The 16,360-nt window shown below is 41.5% G+C and overlaps 6 protein-coding genes across 7 annotated transcripts; 2 read left to right on the top strand and 4 right to left on the bottom strand.

Moving 5' to 3' along the window:
• Positions 1 to 275: 275 nt before the first annotated feature.
• LOC111069205 (probable cytochrome P450 309a1) lies at positions 276 to 2,733 on the bottom strand. Its single transcript, XM_022359148.2, has 6 exons — positions 2,484 to 2,733; positions 2,071 to 2,422; positions 1,586 to 2,005; positions 1,400 to 1,523; positions 1,069 to 1,332; positions 276 to 468 (listed from the first exon to the last, which is right to left on the bottom strand). The coding sequence occupies exons 1-6, from the start codon at positions 2,681 to 2,683 to the stop codon at positions 308 to 310; spliced, it is 1,521 nt and encodes a 506-aa protein (XP_022214840.2). The 5' UTR covers positions 2,684 to 2,733; the 3' UTR covers positions 276 to 307.
• Positions 2,734 to 3,163: 430 nt separating this feature from the next.
• LOC111069206 (probable cytochrome P450 309a2) lies at positions 3,164 to 5,267 on the bottom strand. Its single transcript, XM_022359149.2, has 6 exons — positions 4,860 to 5,267; positions 4,448 to 4,799; positions 3,955 to 4,380; positions 3,776 to 3,899; positions 3,460 to 3,723; positions 3,164 to 3,388 (listed from the first exon to the last, which is right to left on the bottom strand). Exons 1-6 carry the CDS (start codon positions 5,177 to 5,179, stop codon positions 3,225 to 3,227), a joined length of 1,650 nt encoding a protein of 549 aa, XP_022214841.2. The 5' UTR covers positions 5,180 to 5,267; the 3' UTR covers positions 3,164 to 3,224.
• A 3,029-nt stretch (positions 5,268 to 8,296) lies between these two features.
• On the top strand, positions 8,297 to 8,812 carry LOC111069250 (C-type lectin 37Db-like). The gene has a single exon (XM_022359228.2). The coding sequence runs from the start codon at positions 8,297 to 8,299 to the stop codon at positions 8,810 to 8,812; it is 516 nt and encodes a 171-aa protein (XP_022214920.2).
• Positions 8,813 to 10,954: 2,142 nt separating this feature from the next.
• LOC111069251 (C-type lectin 37Db-like) lies at positions 10,955 to 11,838 on the top strand. Its single transcript, XM_022359229.2, has 2 exons — positions 10,955 to 11,075; positions 11,133 to 11,838. Exons 1-2 carry the CDS (start codon positions 11,001 to 11,003, stop codon positions 11,688 to 11,690), a joined length of 633 nt encoding a protein of 210 aa, XP_022214921.2. The 5' UTR covers positions 10,955 to 11,000; the 3' UTR covers positions 11,691 to 11,838.
• Positions 11,839 to 13,595: 1,757 nt separating this feature from the next.
• On the bottom strand, positions 13,596 to 15,456 carry LOC111069202 (cell cycle checkpoint protein RAD1). 2 transcript variants are annotated; one of them, XR_002607262.2, is made up of 3 exons: positions 15,349 to 15,456; positions 13,984 to 15,292; positions 13,596 to 13,916 (listed from the first exon to the last, which is right to left on the bottom strand). XR_002607262.2 is itself a non-coding variant. In XM_022359146.2 (2 exons), the coding sequence occupies exons 1-2, from the start codon at positions 15,454 to 15,456 to the stop codon at positions 14,570 to 14,572; spliced, it is 831 nt and encodes a 276-aa protein (XP_022214838.2). In that variant the 3' UTR covers positions 13,596 to 14,569. The 2 variants fall into 2 exon arrangements, 1 of the variants encoding a protein (XP_022214838.2); XM_022359146.2 differs by having other exon boundaries at positions 13,596 to 15,292.
• Position 15,457: 1 nt separating this feature from the next.
• On the bottom strand, positions 15,458 to 16,143 carry LOC111069204. Its single transcript, XM_022359147.2, has 2 exons — positions 15,949 to 16,143; positions 15,458 to 15,894 (listed from the first exon to the last, which is right to left on the bottom strand). Exons 1-2 carry the CDS (start codon positions 16,052 to 16,054, stop codon positions 15,458 to 15,460), a joined length of 543 nt encoding a protein of 180 aa, XP_022214839.2. The 5' UTR covers positions 16,055 to 16,143.
• Between the last annotated feature and the right edge of the window lie 217 nt (positions 16,144 to 16,360).

Raw genomic sequence — 16,360 nt, 5'->3', positions numbered from 1 at the left:
CACTGCATGCGGTCGCTCAATATGAAAGGAATATATAATATAAAGGCTCAGTTCTGAGGGTGAAAGCTGAATAGGAAAGAGGGTGGCACGGGATGGTGGCCAGGGGAGTGTCAGTAGGTCTGTGGTCGGTTTGCGCTAAATTAAATTTCGACGCGTCTGGCCCCCAAAGTCCAACACACTTATACAACTGAGCACTCATACGAGCGCACATGCACTTGCTCGTACACAAATTACTATTTCGACAAAATATAGAAAAAACTACTAAAGTCCATGAATATTGTAGCCACATCTGTACAGCATCTCTTTTTTATTTTTGCAATTTTGTATATTTCAGCTCGACATCACCATTAAGGAATATCCCTAGGCCGGTGTCTGCACCCACTGGCACCTTTTTGGTCTGTTCAACCCGGTACTGGGAGAGGATGTGCAGGATGGCCGTTTTAACGCTCAGTTGCCCGACACGCATACCTACAAAATGTACAATAAAACGGTTATAAAACGGTTATTAATCTTCGTGTCTAAGAGTATACAATAAAATTGTTTGTCATATAAATATTACAGAATATAGCGGGGAATAGATGTTAGGATCATCAAATAATGACACCCACCCCATCCAACATTAACAAAAAACTATTTACTATTAAGAGTATCATCAATATTGTGAGTATAAATAAATAAATAATACGAGAAGGAACGTTGTGAGTCGCTTCTGTGTACGCGACTTTACTTGTATACCCATAAGCAGTCAGTATATTTTATATTCAACAAAAAAGACTTTCTCCCCCCGAAGGGCGCACACTGAGGTACGGTTAGTAGCGCTGTAGCGGGGGGGTATATTAATCTGTCTAACCAGTTCAGCTATCTACAATGCTGATTAAAAATATATACACTTTTACCACAAATCTAATATACCCCTAAACTCTTCGAGTACGGGTACAAAAACAAATTCATTGCAACGTATTTTATGCAATCCAATCTATCCAATCTTGTCGGTGCCCACTTTTTAAACCATTTTGACTTTGATAGCAATTCAAAGCATAAAATCGGATTAAAAATTTGAATACGCACCTACGCAAATGCGAGGACCATCACCAAAGGGCAGGAAGCAGCCTCGCTTGGTCAAGACAGTCGCCGCACCATTGTAGAAGCGATCCGGCTGGAATTTAGCTGCTTCCGGATAGAAAGCGTCGTCGTGATGAAATTGGTAGGCGGGAACCATAACACTAGTGCCAGGCTCCATATCCAGCACTTTGCCATTGCCCAAATCGAGTTGAGTGGGCTTCGTGCATATCCTCATGAAGAAGCCAATGGGTGTGGTCAGGCGTAGAGACTCTGAAAGAAAGAGAACAATGGCTAATTTAATGATTACTCGTATGTATATGGATAGCATACTATATACCATTTAAGCACTGATCCAGATAGGGCAGGGTGCTCAACTGCTCGTAGCTTATATGCCCTTCGGAATCCAGAGCCTCCATAAGTTCCGAACGTAGTTTTTCCTGCTCATCGTGGTGCTCGCTCAGCTGATAAGATTTGTGGTGACTAAGTAACGGTTTGATTGAAAATTTTTAAATTACATAGCTACCGTGTAAAGCATGTGATAGAGAACGGCTCCGGAGGTTTCGTAGCCGTCCAAGAGAACGGACAGGGCATGGCCCACCGTATCCGTGATGGAGTTGCCCCGCTGCTGGAGCTGAATCAGATGAGACAGGTAGTCCGTCCGCTCCGACCCACTGCCACTCTGGCGCAGCTTAAGAGCATCCCGGGTGAGCTGCAGATAGAACTCATCCGACGCCTTGGTAAAGAACCGCATCTGCAGCATCTTGCGCAGGAATGGGGCCACCAAGGACTTGTTGAACTTGATTATGGACTTGAAGGCATTGAAGGTCCAGTCCGTGGATGTCTTCTGAAAGTGACCTATTTCTCCAACGGCGCCGGTGAGGGAGCCCGCGTCAATTCCCCAAATAAAGTCGGCCATCGTGTTAGCCGTGAAGCGATAGGCGAGCTGAAACCGATGGGGATCAGTTGGTGGACCTTATCAGCACCTTTGGAATCCAAACTATAACTCACATCTTTGGTCTCGATGACGTCGCCCTTCTCTTGTCTCGCCCGCTCGATGTATTCGATCAGTTTCTTCCCACTCTGCTCCCAGATCGTAAAGGCCATCTTCAGTCTATTCTGAGTGAGTCCGCCCCCGTTCTCAGTACGCTTTTTCTTCCATTCATCTCCGGCGCTAAAGAACGGAGATCCCTGCACGAACTTATCATCGGGATTGTGACCCACATAGCTGCTGGTTATGGTGTCCCGAAAGTCACTGAACTTATTCACCAGGACTTCATGGGCCAGTGCCGGGTCCAGCACCAGCAGTTGGGGTTGGCGTGTGAGGAAGGTTCCCACAGCTCGGTGCTGTGCTTTATACTTGCTATGGGAAATTAACATTATTCATTTTACAAATGGGAAGCGGAGGATTCATCTTCACCCACTTGTACACCTCCTCTACGTCGAGTATGAGGCTGCGGCTTTTGTCAGCTAAAACACCCGGATATGAGCCCAGAATGGTCAGGGGCTTCGCTGTCACCACCCCCCGCTTCTCCCAGTACTTGTGGTGCCAGGTCAAGTACAAATATACCACGGCAAAGGCAACGTGAACAGCGCACAAGAGCAGGCCGACTGTAGTCCACATGCTGCCCTACTAATCGAACAGATCCGCACGAAGAACGAATGAAAACTGTTTGTTTATTTCACAGATAACACCGAACACAGCGTCACTCGTCTCACAAGTGGCAAAACAATTGGAGTAATCGCGGGCATCTCAAATACACACACACACAGATACAATGAAACTTTACTGCCGTTTTTTCAATGTGTTATATTCTATATTGCTACAATCAGTTTTATAAGAGCATTCATTTAACATACTGATAGCACTATCGCGCGGACTCTAACGATAAGTACGAGTGCGAGTACATAATGTATCAGACAATTAAGCTACGGTTGGAGCTACGATCTGATTACTGATCGTAGATCATTATCTCTTCCAATCTTCCTATTGGCTATAACGTACAAGTCAATGCGTTGCCATCGCCCGGCACTATCAGCTACAGCTTCCCACAATAAATAAAACTATTAGGAAATTTTGTTTCAATCGTGAATATTTTATTACTAATCTTCCAAATAATTAAATTATATATATTTATAGATACAAATTTTACGAATACTCAACTCTATTTAAAAAAGCGTCGATACTCTAGATTAACATTCCCCTGGAGTACAACGCCGAAGCCAGCGTCGCCGTTTGGGATGAGTTTCTCCTTGCCTCGCACCACTTGAAATTCGCTAAGAATGTGGATCAGGGCGGACTTCAGAGTCAGCATAGCCAAACGAATCCCTACAGGAGATACAGGAGATATGGATTACATATAAGCAAAGTGAAGGTGGGTCGCTCCCCCTGAGACATACCCATGCAATTACGCGGTCCATCACTGAACGGAAGGAAGACACCTTTGCGAATTAGTTCGAGATGAGCGGCATCATCAAATCGTTCTGGCTTGAACATTTCCGGATCGGGGAAATATTTCTTATCATGGTGGAACTGATAGTTGGGTATCATGATTGTCATGCCTGCCTCCACTTCTAGTATTTTAAATTCGTTGATCTGAATGTTTGTGGCGTTCGTACAGACCTTGGTGAACTGCGGAACGAGGCTGCTTAGCCGTAGCGATTCTACAATATCCGATAAAATAATTGCTCCAATTGAAATGGGGAGAGAACATACCATAGACCACCTGATCCAGATAGGGTAGGGCACACAACATCTCGAAGCTGAGACTCTTGTCGGTGTCGAGGTTCCTCAGGACTTCCATGCGCAGTTTCTGCTGACTTGCCGGATTCTCCGCCAGCTGAAAGGAAGCGGTCAGTGGAGTATTGTTTAAGTCGAATTGTTGGCTCACGCACATAGTACAGGGCATGGAGGAGAGCAGTTCCTGTGGTGTCGTAACCATCTAGCATTACTGTCAGCGCATGCCCCACCAGATCATCGTGTGTGGCCAGTTTCTGTTCGCGCAGCTGCAGAAGATGGGAGAGATAGTCTGTGCGGGAATTATCACTGCCGGCACTGAGGCGCATTTCAATGGACTCCTTGGTTAGCTTGGAGAAGAATTCGTCCGTCTCTTTGGGGTAGAAGCGCAGGCGCAGCAGACATCGGATGAAAGGAGCCACAATCGAGGCCATGAACACGGAGATCATATAGAAGGCATAGCTGGTCCACTTGCTGGCCATCTGCTGCACCTTATTGGGATCCTCCTGGGGCCGGGTCAGGGTCCCGGCATCGATGCCCCAAATAAAGTCAGCCATAACATGTGCCGTGTATCGAAAGCAGAGCTGAGAAAGCAGAGACATCGAATGGGATCCTATGTACATGGGGTTCGTGAATTTCAACTCTACTCACATCTCTGGTCTCAAGGAGATTGTTGTGCTCCGTAACCTGAGCAGTCATGTAGTTGGTTAGCATCTTGCCGCCCTCCTCCCAAATGGCGTAGGCCTTCTTTAGTCGATGCCCAGATATCCCGGCCTGGGCATCTTTGCGGAGGCTGCGCCAGGACTGACCGGAGGCCCAGAAGGGATTTTGGCGCGCGTACTTGTCCCACTTGGCATGCCGTATGTACGAGCTGGTCAGAGAGTCCTTGTAGCAGCGGAAATTCAGTACCAGAACTTCGTGGGCCAGCTCCGGGTCGAGCACCAAGATCTGAGGTTGACGTGTCACAAACACTCCCACGGCCCGATGTTTGCCCTTGTATTTACTTTAGAAGGAACTCTCAGATGAAACTAAACACCAGCTAAATACCTAAATGCCAACTCACTCGTAAACCTTCTGCACATCCTCCACTAGATTGCTCTGCCTCGTCAGCAGTCCCGGATAGGTGCCCAATAGAGTGAGCGGACGGGCCGTGACTAAGCCCCTCTTGCGCCAGTACCTGTGATGCCAGGTGAGATACACGTAGATGGGGAGCAGCATCAGGTGCACCACGATCAGTCCCAGCGCTACTATTATATACATGCTGCCGCGATCCGTGTATTTGCAGGCACCTCTGACTCTCGGCTGGTACTGGTCGACTCGATTTCGTCGTCGCTCTGACTTAATCAAGCACCGTCCGTTCAGGCTGCCTTTGCTAGTTTCCATATATTTTTTCTGGCTCTCTGTGGGAGCACAGCAGTGACTGGGTTGAGCCCGGGTGTATAATATACTTAATATATTTAAAAGCTGTGTAGATGTTTTTTCACCGATATTTATAGATGACTTATCAGCACAGCCAGCTTTTGTTATGGAAAACGGATTGATGAACCCAATGGCAAATTAACCAGAGGAACAAACATTTATGTGCCAATTCATTCCCCCAGAATTTAAAATTAAATGTCAACTACTGATCAAGTCGATAAAATAGACTAAGTTCATTTCCGCGCTCTACAAAATAATTTAGTGTTTGCTATACAAACAACTAATTCCCTTTTTGTATATTTTATTCCGTATTCATAACCATATGGCAGCTATGGCACATTCTGGTTGCATGTATGAGATATGAGGAGAAGCTCGTTGCTTCAATTGCCATCAATGAGATAAAGTCATCCAATTATAATCCTTTTAGGCTAATTTTTGAGTCAAGTTATCTATAAGTAACTAGATTGCATAACGCAGTTTTTAATTTGGGGACCGAATGTGGTTAAAACCTGATAATCTTATCATAAAGTAGATGTGTCGATCAATATGCTATCGAAACGATAAGTGCCGTGCCTCATAGCGATTTTGCATTCCATTTAATTTGTTCAGTTCAGTAACTAAAGGCCCAGAACCAGCAGCACGCAAGCGGATATAATTGCAGAAGATGTTAAAGGGACCTAAGTAACTTAATCACCTGAAAACCTCTCATTCCAAGTAGCCGATTAAAGCTTGTAGAGTTGGCCATAACCCAGGGAATATCTCTCATTGAGATCAGTGAGACCAGGCTCGCGGTCACCTATATCAAAGCCAACATACACACTTAGTTTACTTGGAAATCGAGCATTGACTTTCTCGAACAACCCAGATGCTGCTTGGGTGGCAGATAGGAGTTGCGGAAACAGCTGGCCAAGGCATTTGTCCCCAGTGCTCCGACATCCTGCAGCTGATTCAGGTAAGATTAAGATTATTCATATTATGAATCAATTTAGGCATAAATCACACCTCCGCTCTATTGCTATTATACATCTGTAATGTTTTAAATGTCCTGATTCACATCGTTTTGTCGCGGATAGACCAAGGCTTTGCTTAGTTCGAGTTTATTGGCCAGGTATGTTGGAGGTCTTGATGAACCAGGTGCAGGAGCCTAGAAGATGGACGAGTTTTTATATAATCACAGACTGGTGTGGATTCCACAGTCACCATCGTTGTAGTTCTCCTTAATTATGGGTGAATATTAATTATGGCTTCTCTGCATTCCTTTTTGTGTTGAGTGCCTGCGGAACTGAACGATTCTTTTCCTTGATACCTCTACTATTATCGTACATCTGCCTCCCTCGGCATCGATTACGGAACCACCACTGGCTTCACCAGTGCATTTTTTTATATGGTCCTATCCCCCAACGTCTTGGCTTGCTTGTTTGGCATGCTGTTGCAGCGTGATTATTTTATTGTCGCTCTCCAGATCGCTTTCACTCTCCAGGGGCCTGGACATCGCACAGATTGCACTCTTGATCATCTCTTCATTTACTTGATAAAATAATTACCGGATTTGATTAATAAATAAGTGCTATCCTCTTGGCAGGATCTGCGACTTTTTCAAAATATTTTATTTTTGTTGTACATCAATTGACATCAAAACATCAAGGTTCATGTCCGATTTACATTCATATGTCCGATTCATTTCGGATTCATGCATCATGCATCGGATATGCATGTGAAATCATGTCCGATTCATGTCCGTTCATGTCCGATTAATGTCCGATTCATGTCCATGTCCGAAGGAAACGTTTCCGACCCCGATCGAACCCTTATTATAGCCAAAATAGGGGAATTAATTTTTAGTTGCTGCCCCACCCCCTTTCACCACAGCATACCCTGCCTCGTGCACCCTCTGGCGGAGGAGATGTAGAATCTACATTGTATATTTAGATTACAGATGTAGCCAAAACGAGAAGGAACGTGGGAGTCGCTTCTAGGGACGCGACTCTCCTTATACCCGTACTCAGTATATTCCCATTTAGATGTCCCATTTAGATTATAAATCTTCTCCCATAGAGGGCACGCGGCAAAGTGTGCGAGCGAGAAAGAGAATGAGTAGAAGGTCTCTTGCTGGAGAAGGAGGGGAACCGACTGAAAATTAATTTCTTCATTTTGGCTATAATTATGAGTCTAGAAACCAAATTTTGTTGCCCTAGCTCTTATAGTCTCTGAGATCCAGGCGATAAACAAGGAGGAAAGACGGACAGACAGACATGGCTCTATTGACTCGGCAATTGATGCTGATCAAGAATATATGTATATACTTTACGGGGTCGAAAACGTTTCCTTCTCTGCGTTACACACATCCACTTTTACCACAAATCTAATATACCCCTTAACTCTTTTTAAGTACGGGTATAAAAATGTGTACAGATAAAATATTTAAGAATTCCACATTAATCATAAGCTCATATATGGGTATGGGTATAAAGGTAGAGTCGCGGCAACAGAAGCGACTCATAACGTTCCATGTCGTTTTTAATAAATCTATCTCCAATTCTATCTCCAAAAGATACTGCATACATTTTCGATCAGCATGAAAAGAAAAAATCAAACAATCTGCACCAGTGCAAGTACGCACAATGCTTCTTAGCTGAGCTGAAAGCTCGTCCAATGATCAAGCATGTTTTTTTTATCAGCAAGCTGACTCAGTTTCGCTTTCAGCTAGTGTGTGCTCAAACCCTAAAGATATACATACATATGTAAGAATACATATAAATCAAATATACATTCATATGTACATATACGAGTATGGATATCAGTTTCATTTGAGGAATTATTCAACAATTCTTTTTGAAGTCATTCATTGTAAGCTTTTGCTTTGAGCGGTTGTACATCTTCTACAATTTATATAATGTCCAAGTCTGCGTCGCTCCTCTTGTGTATGTTAATTGTTTCACATCTCCAGACATCTTTTGCAAGTAATTCGGTAAGTGCCACATCTAGATTAATTCTGGCATATTAAAATAGAGTCTCTAACAGAACACCGAATTTTTTACTCAGACCTCTGAAAGCCAGTGCGATGGATATTGCATTAACGCTATGAAACCTATTCTGGACCACATCGCTGCCAATCAGCAGTGGTGGAATGCCTTTGACGCAACCAAACTGGAATGCAAGGCCAGACTAAATAGGATGGTAAAGCAACTGGAGAACTTCGAGGTCGAAAACTTTGTGCAGATCGGCTCGAGGTTCTTTTACATCGAGCAGCATCACAGAGTCAACTGGTTTTCCGCTACGAGTATATGCCGTCGGATGGGTGGCTATCTGTCGAGTCCGAGAAGTGAGAAAGAGTTGAATGGCATTAAGGAAAAGCTCACACCAGGCCGAAGATATTGGCTGGGAATTTCTGACTCGGCCAAAGAGGGCTTTTTTCTGTCGCAGGACACTGGAAATATGGCATATTTTTTAAAGTGGTATGGAGGCCAACCAGACAACAAGGACGACAATGAACATTGCGTGGAACTTCGATCAGAATATGATTTTTTGATGAATGACGCTGAATGTACGATTAATTCATATTTTATTTGCGAGGCAAGCGATGAACAAATGGATTAATGGATAAGCATCCAGAACGTTTTCAGTCGAAGTATTTTTTTGCTTTTTTATTTATTTTTTTATTAACTTAACAATATTTCTTATTAACTTAGCATGTTCATAATAGTGTACATGAGTATAAAACATTTCTGCGTCATTAGCTATCAGACCAACAAAATCAAAAGTCTGCACCTGCTATTTATAGTCTTCGCATATCAAGATCACCTCTCATATCACCTTTCAACCGACAATATTTCACTATACAATATATTTCTGAATATTTATACACCTAAATTCTTGTTGTTTTTTTTCCGCTGGTCAAATTTGATTAATTGATAAAGGCAAATTAAAGTTTTGTGAGCTGTTCGACCATACGGATCAATGCTGCTGCATTCCCAGTCCAGGCCATCGTTGCGACTTTTTTCTTTGAATGCTTGCAAACTTAAATGTCTTACCGGTACAAGATAATTCATTTTTTTATATACATCAATAATAATAATAAAAAAAAGTGTCATAATATGTCATTATGGCCCAAATAGTATTAGCATTAGCACCTTGCAACTATTTGCTTAGTGTTATTAGTATGTTAAAGAATGTTTGTATTAACAGTATTGGCTGGCCACAAGTGCGGTAAGTGAGTTCAACAACAACATCAGCAATTTATGTTTTCGTAAATGCTACGCCAAAAGATAAGAGCTTGCCTTATTTATTTTGATCATTCTTATCGCATTGTTAATATTGGTCGCAAAATTAATTGTGTTTCCCGGATTTTTTACTTTTCATGAAGAAAGTAATATTTATATATATTTATATAAAATATTTAAAAAACATTTTCAAAGAAAACTACTTATGTACATATGTCTGCAATCTCAAGCGGCATTTGGTTGAGCAGCATAAAAAATAATAAAAAGAATTCTGAAACACCAAACAAAGAAATTACATTTACAGTGACTAAAAATTTTATCAAGTGGCGTGCGTTGATCTCGTGACCACCTAAAAAATGTCGTTTTCTGTATTAAATGCCAGTAGTGACGTCAGGAAATGTAATGAGATTGGTAGTCGAAAAGTACGATAAAATAAAATCTGAAATCGTGGCTTCATAGACAGACAAAATGCTATGCCTAAAAATGGATACAGCCACTAGACTGCATCGTGGCTCTTGGTCCTATTGTGCTTCAAAAATCACACACATCTGAAAATGTATGTGGCCATAAAATGTGCAACACATATCCTGCAGCTTTCTGTAATAGATTTTTATAAACACATGAATTCCCTTGAGTTTATTGCGAAAGCACGTAAAGTTGTATGGATTCTAAAAACTCCTTCATACCCGTGCGATTTTGAAAGTCATTTTTATATATATCAAATAATTTATCTAAAATTTCAAAACTTTAATTTTCGTTTGCCAGACCAGACCAGAGCTGGATGTTACTACTCGCTGGAATTAACTTTTACAATGCTAAATGCATTGTTGAAGTCTTACGATCTTTTTGGCGAACACGTTAATAGTCCAATCAAGCTTACTTTATATGATTGGGATGAAATCAAAGCACTCGTGAGAAAATAGGAACCAATGTTCTGCCCAACACTTAAATTGTAAAGCACATAATTGTATATGGGTGACTTTTATACCCGATACTCGTAGAGTTAGGGATATATTAGATTTGTGGCCGAAATGGATGTGCGATGATAATATATTCTTGATTGCCAGATTGCCGACTATGGATCAGATCGGATCATTATTATAGCCAAAATGAAGAAATAAATTGGCAGCTGCTACGCTACTCCCTTCTCGCTCACACACTCTGCCACGAAAAGTGTGCACCTTCTGGCGGGGGTGTAAGAAGAGAGATGTGGGTTTAGATGACAGATTTACCGAAAAAATGAAGCAGATAAAATATTTTAAGGTTCCACACAAATCATAAGCTCACATATATACTGACTCAGTACGGGTATAAAAGTAGAGTCGCTGCAACAGCAGTGACTCACAACGTTTATAATTTAAAATAAATTTATACATATATTTCCCGACATATTTTCGATAAGGCTAAAAATAGTTTCATCCCCTAAAGATATGAGTATACATATAAATATATATATATGAGTATGGATATCAGTTTCACTTGAGGACTTGTTCAACAATTCATGTTGAAGTCATTCATTGTAAGCTTTTGCTTTGAGCGGTTGTACATCTTGAACAATTTACAGAATGTCCAAGTCTGCGTCGCTCCTTTTGTGTATGTTAATTGTTTTGTATCTGCAGAAATATGTTACAAGTGATTCGGTGAGTGGGAATTTTAGATAAATTCTGGCATATAAAACTAGAGTTTCTTTCGAACAGAACACCGCATTGTTAACTCAGAACTCTGAAAGCCAGTGCGGTGGATATTGCATTTCCGCTATAAAGCTTTTTCTGGAACACATCGCTGCCAATCAGCAGCGGTGGAATGCCTTCGACGTAACTACACTGGAATGCAAGGCCATACTGGACAGGAAGGTGCCAAAAGTAAAGCAAAAGGAATACTTCGTGCAGATCGGCTCGAGGTTCTTTTATATCGAGCAGCATCACAGAGTCAACTGGTTTTCCGCTACGAGTATATGCCGTCAGATGGGTGGCTATCTGGCAAGTCCGAGAAGTGAGGATGAGTTGAATGGCATTAAGGAAAAGCTCACACGAGACAGATACTATTGGCTTGGAATTTCTGACTTGGGCAATGAGGGCTTGTTTCTGTCGGTGGCCACTGGAAAAATGGCATCTTTTCTAAAGTGGAGTTCTGGTGAACCCAACAATCGTGGTAAAAATGAAAGATGTGTAGAACTTCGATCTGACTTCCTAATGAATAACAACGCATGTACATTTAAGACGTATTTTATTTGCGAGGCAAGCGGTGAATCATAATAAATATCAAACCTAAATGTAAGTCCCCTTTTGTGTGGGGTTGTTCAACCTGCACTGATAGAAAAAAGTCATAGTAAAAATAACTACAATCATATTTGAATTTAAAAAAGGCGATTTTTAAATACAAACATACTAAAATTAAATAGAATTTACTTTGATTCAAATATAAATGTATTAAAAATGCTTTCTTAATACTCTCATATTGAATCTAAATACAAAACACTTCAAAATAACTATAAATATTAACATTTCAAGTATTGATTTGAATCGAGCTGCGTTTCTGTATGATTGCACCATCGACTACAGCTTGATCGTTTACTTTGCATTGGTCCAAAGATTTTTTTCCCTTGGAAGCATTGAAGGGGGAAACGCCTGTTTTTCCTTAGGGTGAGATAAATGCCATTATTGGTCCCGCCACCAGATCCATTTTGCTCCCTGCTTTTTATTATTATTTATTATTTTTTTATTTTCTTTTATTTTTATTCTCATTCCCAACGTGGTTCAAGCTCTCCCTCATCATAATAAATACTTTTTTGGTTTCTATCTTGTATTATTATTTTGTATCATTGTTTTAACTTCATCAAAGCCAAATTAGTTCAGCTAAAAAGTAACACGACATTCATTGACTGTTAGGCGGTACGAAGTTTGCCAGGTAGCTTATAATAAATATAAATATGAAACATATTGGACATTAAATATGAATCATATTAAATTTAAATATGAAATATATTAATTTTAAATATTTCTATATTAATATCAAAATTAGTGAAAAATATTCAATTTTAATACAACCACTCTTGGATAAAAATCAATGGCATAAATATTAAAATCTAAGTGAAATAAACGCCCTAGCGGTGTGGTTAATCTTTTTATATATATAATAGATAAATAAGTTATAAACCAACAAAAAATGTCACAATATGTCATAAGGGCCTAACTATTTTGAATACTTCTTCCAGGGACAGCAAATAATGAATATTTGTTTTCATTTTAAATACAAACATTTTTGACTGATGTATAATAACTTTCATTACCAATATTCATCGTGACGGAAAATGTTTGCATTTTTGCTCAAAAATAAAACTCATGTTGTAATTGCGACTTTTTCTTAGTGTTTAGAGGAGGATATCCAATATATCACCTTGATATACAATAAAAACCACGCGAATAATCTATATACATATGTATGTATATAAAAATGGAGAGATAAAAATGTATAGTGCATCATCACGTGAGAACGGCTGGGCAGATTTTGTTTTACGTTTTATTCAGTTGTTCGTATTTGCCAGAAGAATGCTTCTACGTAAGAATCGATCGCGAAAAAAAGTGATTCTGTATTTGTTTCTTTCATGGAAGAAGGCTAAGAGCCAATTGTCATAGTTGAAGATGAGTTATATTTATTCTTGATTGCCGACTCTGGATCATATCGAATCATTATTATAGCCAGAATGAAGAAATTAATTTGCCGCTGCTACGCTACCCCCTTCTAGCGCTGCAGCACTACGTATTCTCTGAACATTTTTAATTCCGTTTGCATTACCCAGTGAAAATACCTTCCGTAAGATGTGTCGCACAGAAATATGACACTCAGCCCGACGGTACTAGCTGCAGTGAGAGGAACAGGACCTGGACCTGTCCCCTCTCAGAACGTCAGACAAAAGTAAACACGCTCCGCTCTCGCCTCTGACAGTGGGCATGAAAATGTATTGCTTTTGGCCCACACCCTCAGCCGCAGCCAGAGTCGTCCTCCGTCGGCGTCGGCGGGGTCCGACTGCCAGTCGTTGGAGTTTCGGATCCGTGGCGCATTAAATTTTCGAGGCATGGCCATGCATCTCTGACAAAGTTGGAAATGTTGGACAAAGCCGACTCTACATGCAGGAAAAAGAATTACCAAAAATATGAGAGTACAAGAAAATAAATTCCAGTACAAGAAGCTATTCGACTCTTGTAACTCGAAATATATATTTTTAATATGCGCACCTATTTTGTTGAATATGTTTACTTATGAGTCGCAATGAAGCGACGTTGTCTCGTTTCCCTTTTCTCCTTTTGGGTTTTTTAGTTCGGTCTGCCTGTGGCGGGGGTGCTCTTTATTTCTATAGTACAAAATCACAACTAAATACTACAAAGAAAACATTTCATTTCCAGTAAGCACTTTTCACTTTAAACCTTAAAAAAACTTATATACTCTGCCATCTGCTGCGCCTTATTTGGATCCTCCTGGGGCTGAGAAAGTAGAGACACCGAACGGGATCCTACGTATATGGGGTTCGTGTATTTTAGCTCTACTCACATCTCTGGTCTCAAGGAGATTGTTGTGCTCCGTAACCTGAACCGTCAAATAGTTGGTCAACAACTCACTCGTAAACCTTCTGCACATCCTCCACCAAATTGCTCTGCCTCGTCAGCAGTCCCGGATAGGTGCCCAATAGAGTGAGCAGACGGGCCGTGACTAAGCCCCTCTTGCGCCAGTACCAGGTGAGATACACGTAGATGGGACGCAGCATCAGGTGCACCACGATCAGTCCCAGCGCTACTCTTATACCAACAATGTGATAAAGTCATCCAATTATAATCCTTTTTGGCTAAGTTTAAGGTCAAATTATCTCTAAGGAACTAGATTGCAAAACGCAGTTGTTAATTTGAGGACCGAATGTGGTTAAAGTCGGAAATCTTATCATAAAGTAGATGTATCGATCAATTATGAATAATACGAAAAGTAGCTAGATTAGAAATGAAATGTTTTCCTGAGTGACTTTTTCACCTCTGACAGGGTAAACTGCTGCTTAAAGTTGCTATAGGAAACCCAAGAGGATTGTAAATCAGTAGCAGTATGGAACTCTTGTTGATTTTGGCATATGCTGCTTATGCCTGCGATTCTAGTCGACACTATTTAGCAAGGGAATGATATAAAACTGTACAAAGATTTCTTCCTGACCCTCTCCTTGCATCACGAGATGCAGCTCCAGGAGGCCGATGGAATTGGTTTTGATGGCCACCTTGGTGGCCGCCTGCATGGCCTTATTCGCGAGCCGTATTTGCTGGCTTTTATATCTGGCCACCACAGTCTGGCGGCAGTTGAACATCATCATCATGGTGCTGGTTTTGGCCACCTCCACGCTCATCACCGCCTGCATGATGCCAATGGTGGTAATTTTGAAGTGCGGACTATTGGGCGAAGTGATGAACTCGAATTCATCCGCTGACTTATCCAGTTCATGGAAGATCTTGTACAAGTTTGGACCACGAATGAAAATAACGTTCAGATCTGGGCCCTTCAGGTTCATGTCATAGTTGATGGGCTCCTCGCAGTCCATTGTCTTGATGGCGCACTCTGTGCTCACATCTTCATCGTCGTACGGGTACAGAATAATTTGCAGGGACTCGCCCTGGTCCTTGTACATCATTCGGACGCTGCAATCGGCCGAACCAAATACGTTTAGACATTCCGAGAGGACGTTCATTTTCAAGCCAAAGCTTTGAAAGTCCTGCACGTAGAACTCCTTGAAGGCGCCTGGGGGCATAAAGAGAGTGGCTTGGATCGACCTGCCCTGCTCCACCGTGATACGCAGTCCTTCGTCGGAGACTTGAAGCATGCCATACTGTGGGAGAATACAAAATGTAATGCACAAACTATTTGGTGAAAAACTGAGCTTACATCATTGAAGCAAATCGACTTGATGGCGGCGTTGAAGGTCTTCACGTGATCCACGCGACCCACAAATTTGTAGTCACCGTACGACGATGTATTATCCAAATTATCCATTCTAGTCTTGGAAGATGGAGCTGCGCAGCATCCGGAACTCTTTAGCAGCGATTGTCTGCTCAGTTGACTTGCGTCCCGCAGGATTCTGCAGCAATCGATGCAATTTAAGGGCCAAAACGTGCGGGCATGTGTATGAGACTTTGCTACCTGCGCACCAGCCGTCAAGTGTAGTGGTTATTCCACTTGGAAGGTCGTGGTATAGAACTATACCGGGAAGCTGCAGGACATAGCTTTGAAAGAAGTCGCACTTGCAGTAGTTAGTCCCCGGGATCACTCGAAAATAAATCGTTCCTTTTTGGAGTTCCACAAGGCACTGCCTCCGATTGTTTTCAGAATAGTAGTAGGTAAAACTATATGCGTCCAGCAAATGCAGGGATCGCTCCACTAGCTCTTCTCCCAGCAATTGCGAAAGGTCGTAAAACAGCTGCTCTCGGTCCTCTGTAAAAGATAAGTTTTATAATTGAAAATAATTGTGCAGGAAATTTACTTTACCTTTCGTGAGGCTGCAACTGTTGGATTTTACTTGGTAGTTTTCGAAGACTTGTTCAACCAATTGGGGTAAGAAACAGTTTGTAATATTTTCTAAATCGAACGCCATTCAATCGTTTAACATTCCATTTTCATTCAATATCTTAATAAATCAAAAGAGACGAAGCCGCAAAACAAAGCGCCAAAAACATGAGTGTAAACAGCTGTCAGCTGACTGTCCGGCAAAAGTATGGCAGCGCTTAAAATTACTAAGCTGTTATTGAGATGGTCACTCTAGAAATTCTTCAAGAATATGAATATTTGGCGCCATTCAATGGTTTTTTTCGCACCACAAGTCCTACTTGACTTCTAAAGCTACTATGTCCTGCACTTGCCCAGTGGTTGCCCTTCCACCACGAAAATCGACAGAAACTGG

This window comes from Drosophila obscura, unplaced genomic scaffold (genome assembly GCF_018151105.1).
Source record: "Drosophila obscura isolate BZ-5 IFL unplaced genomic scaffold, ASM1815110v1 contig_9, whole genome shotgun sequence".
Lineage (NCBI taxonomy): Eukaryota > Metazoa > Arthropoda > Insecta > Diptera > Drosophilidae > Drosophila > Drosophila obscura.
The sequence above is the reverse complement of the archived record's forward strand: the minus strand, read 5'-3'. Positions and strand labels throughout refer to the sequence as shown.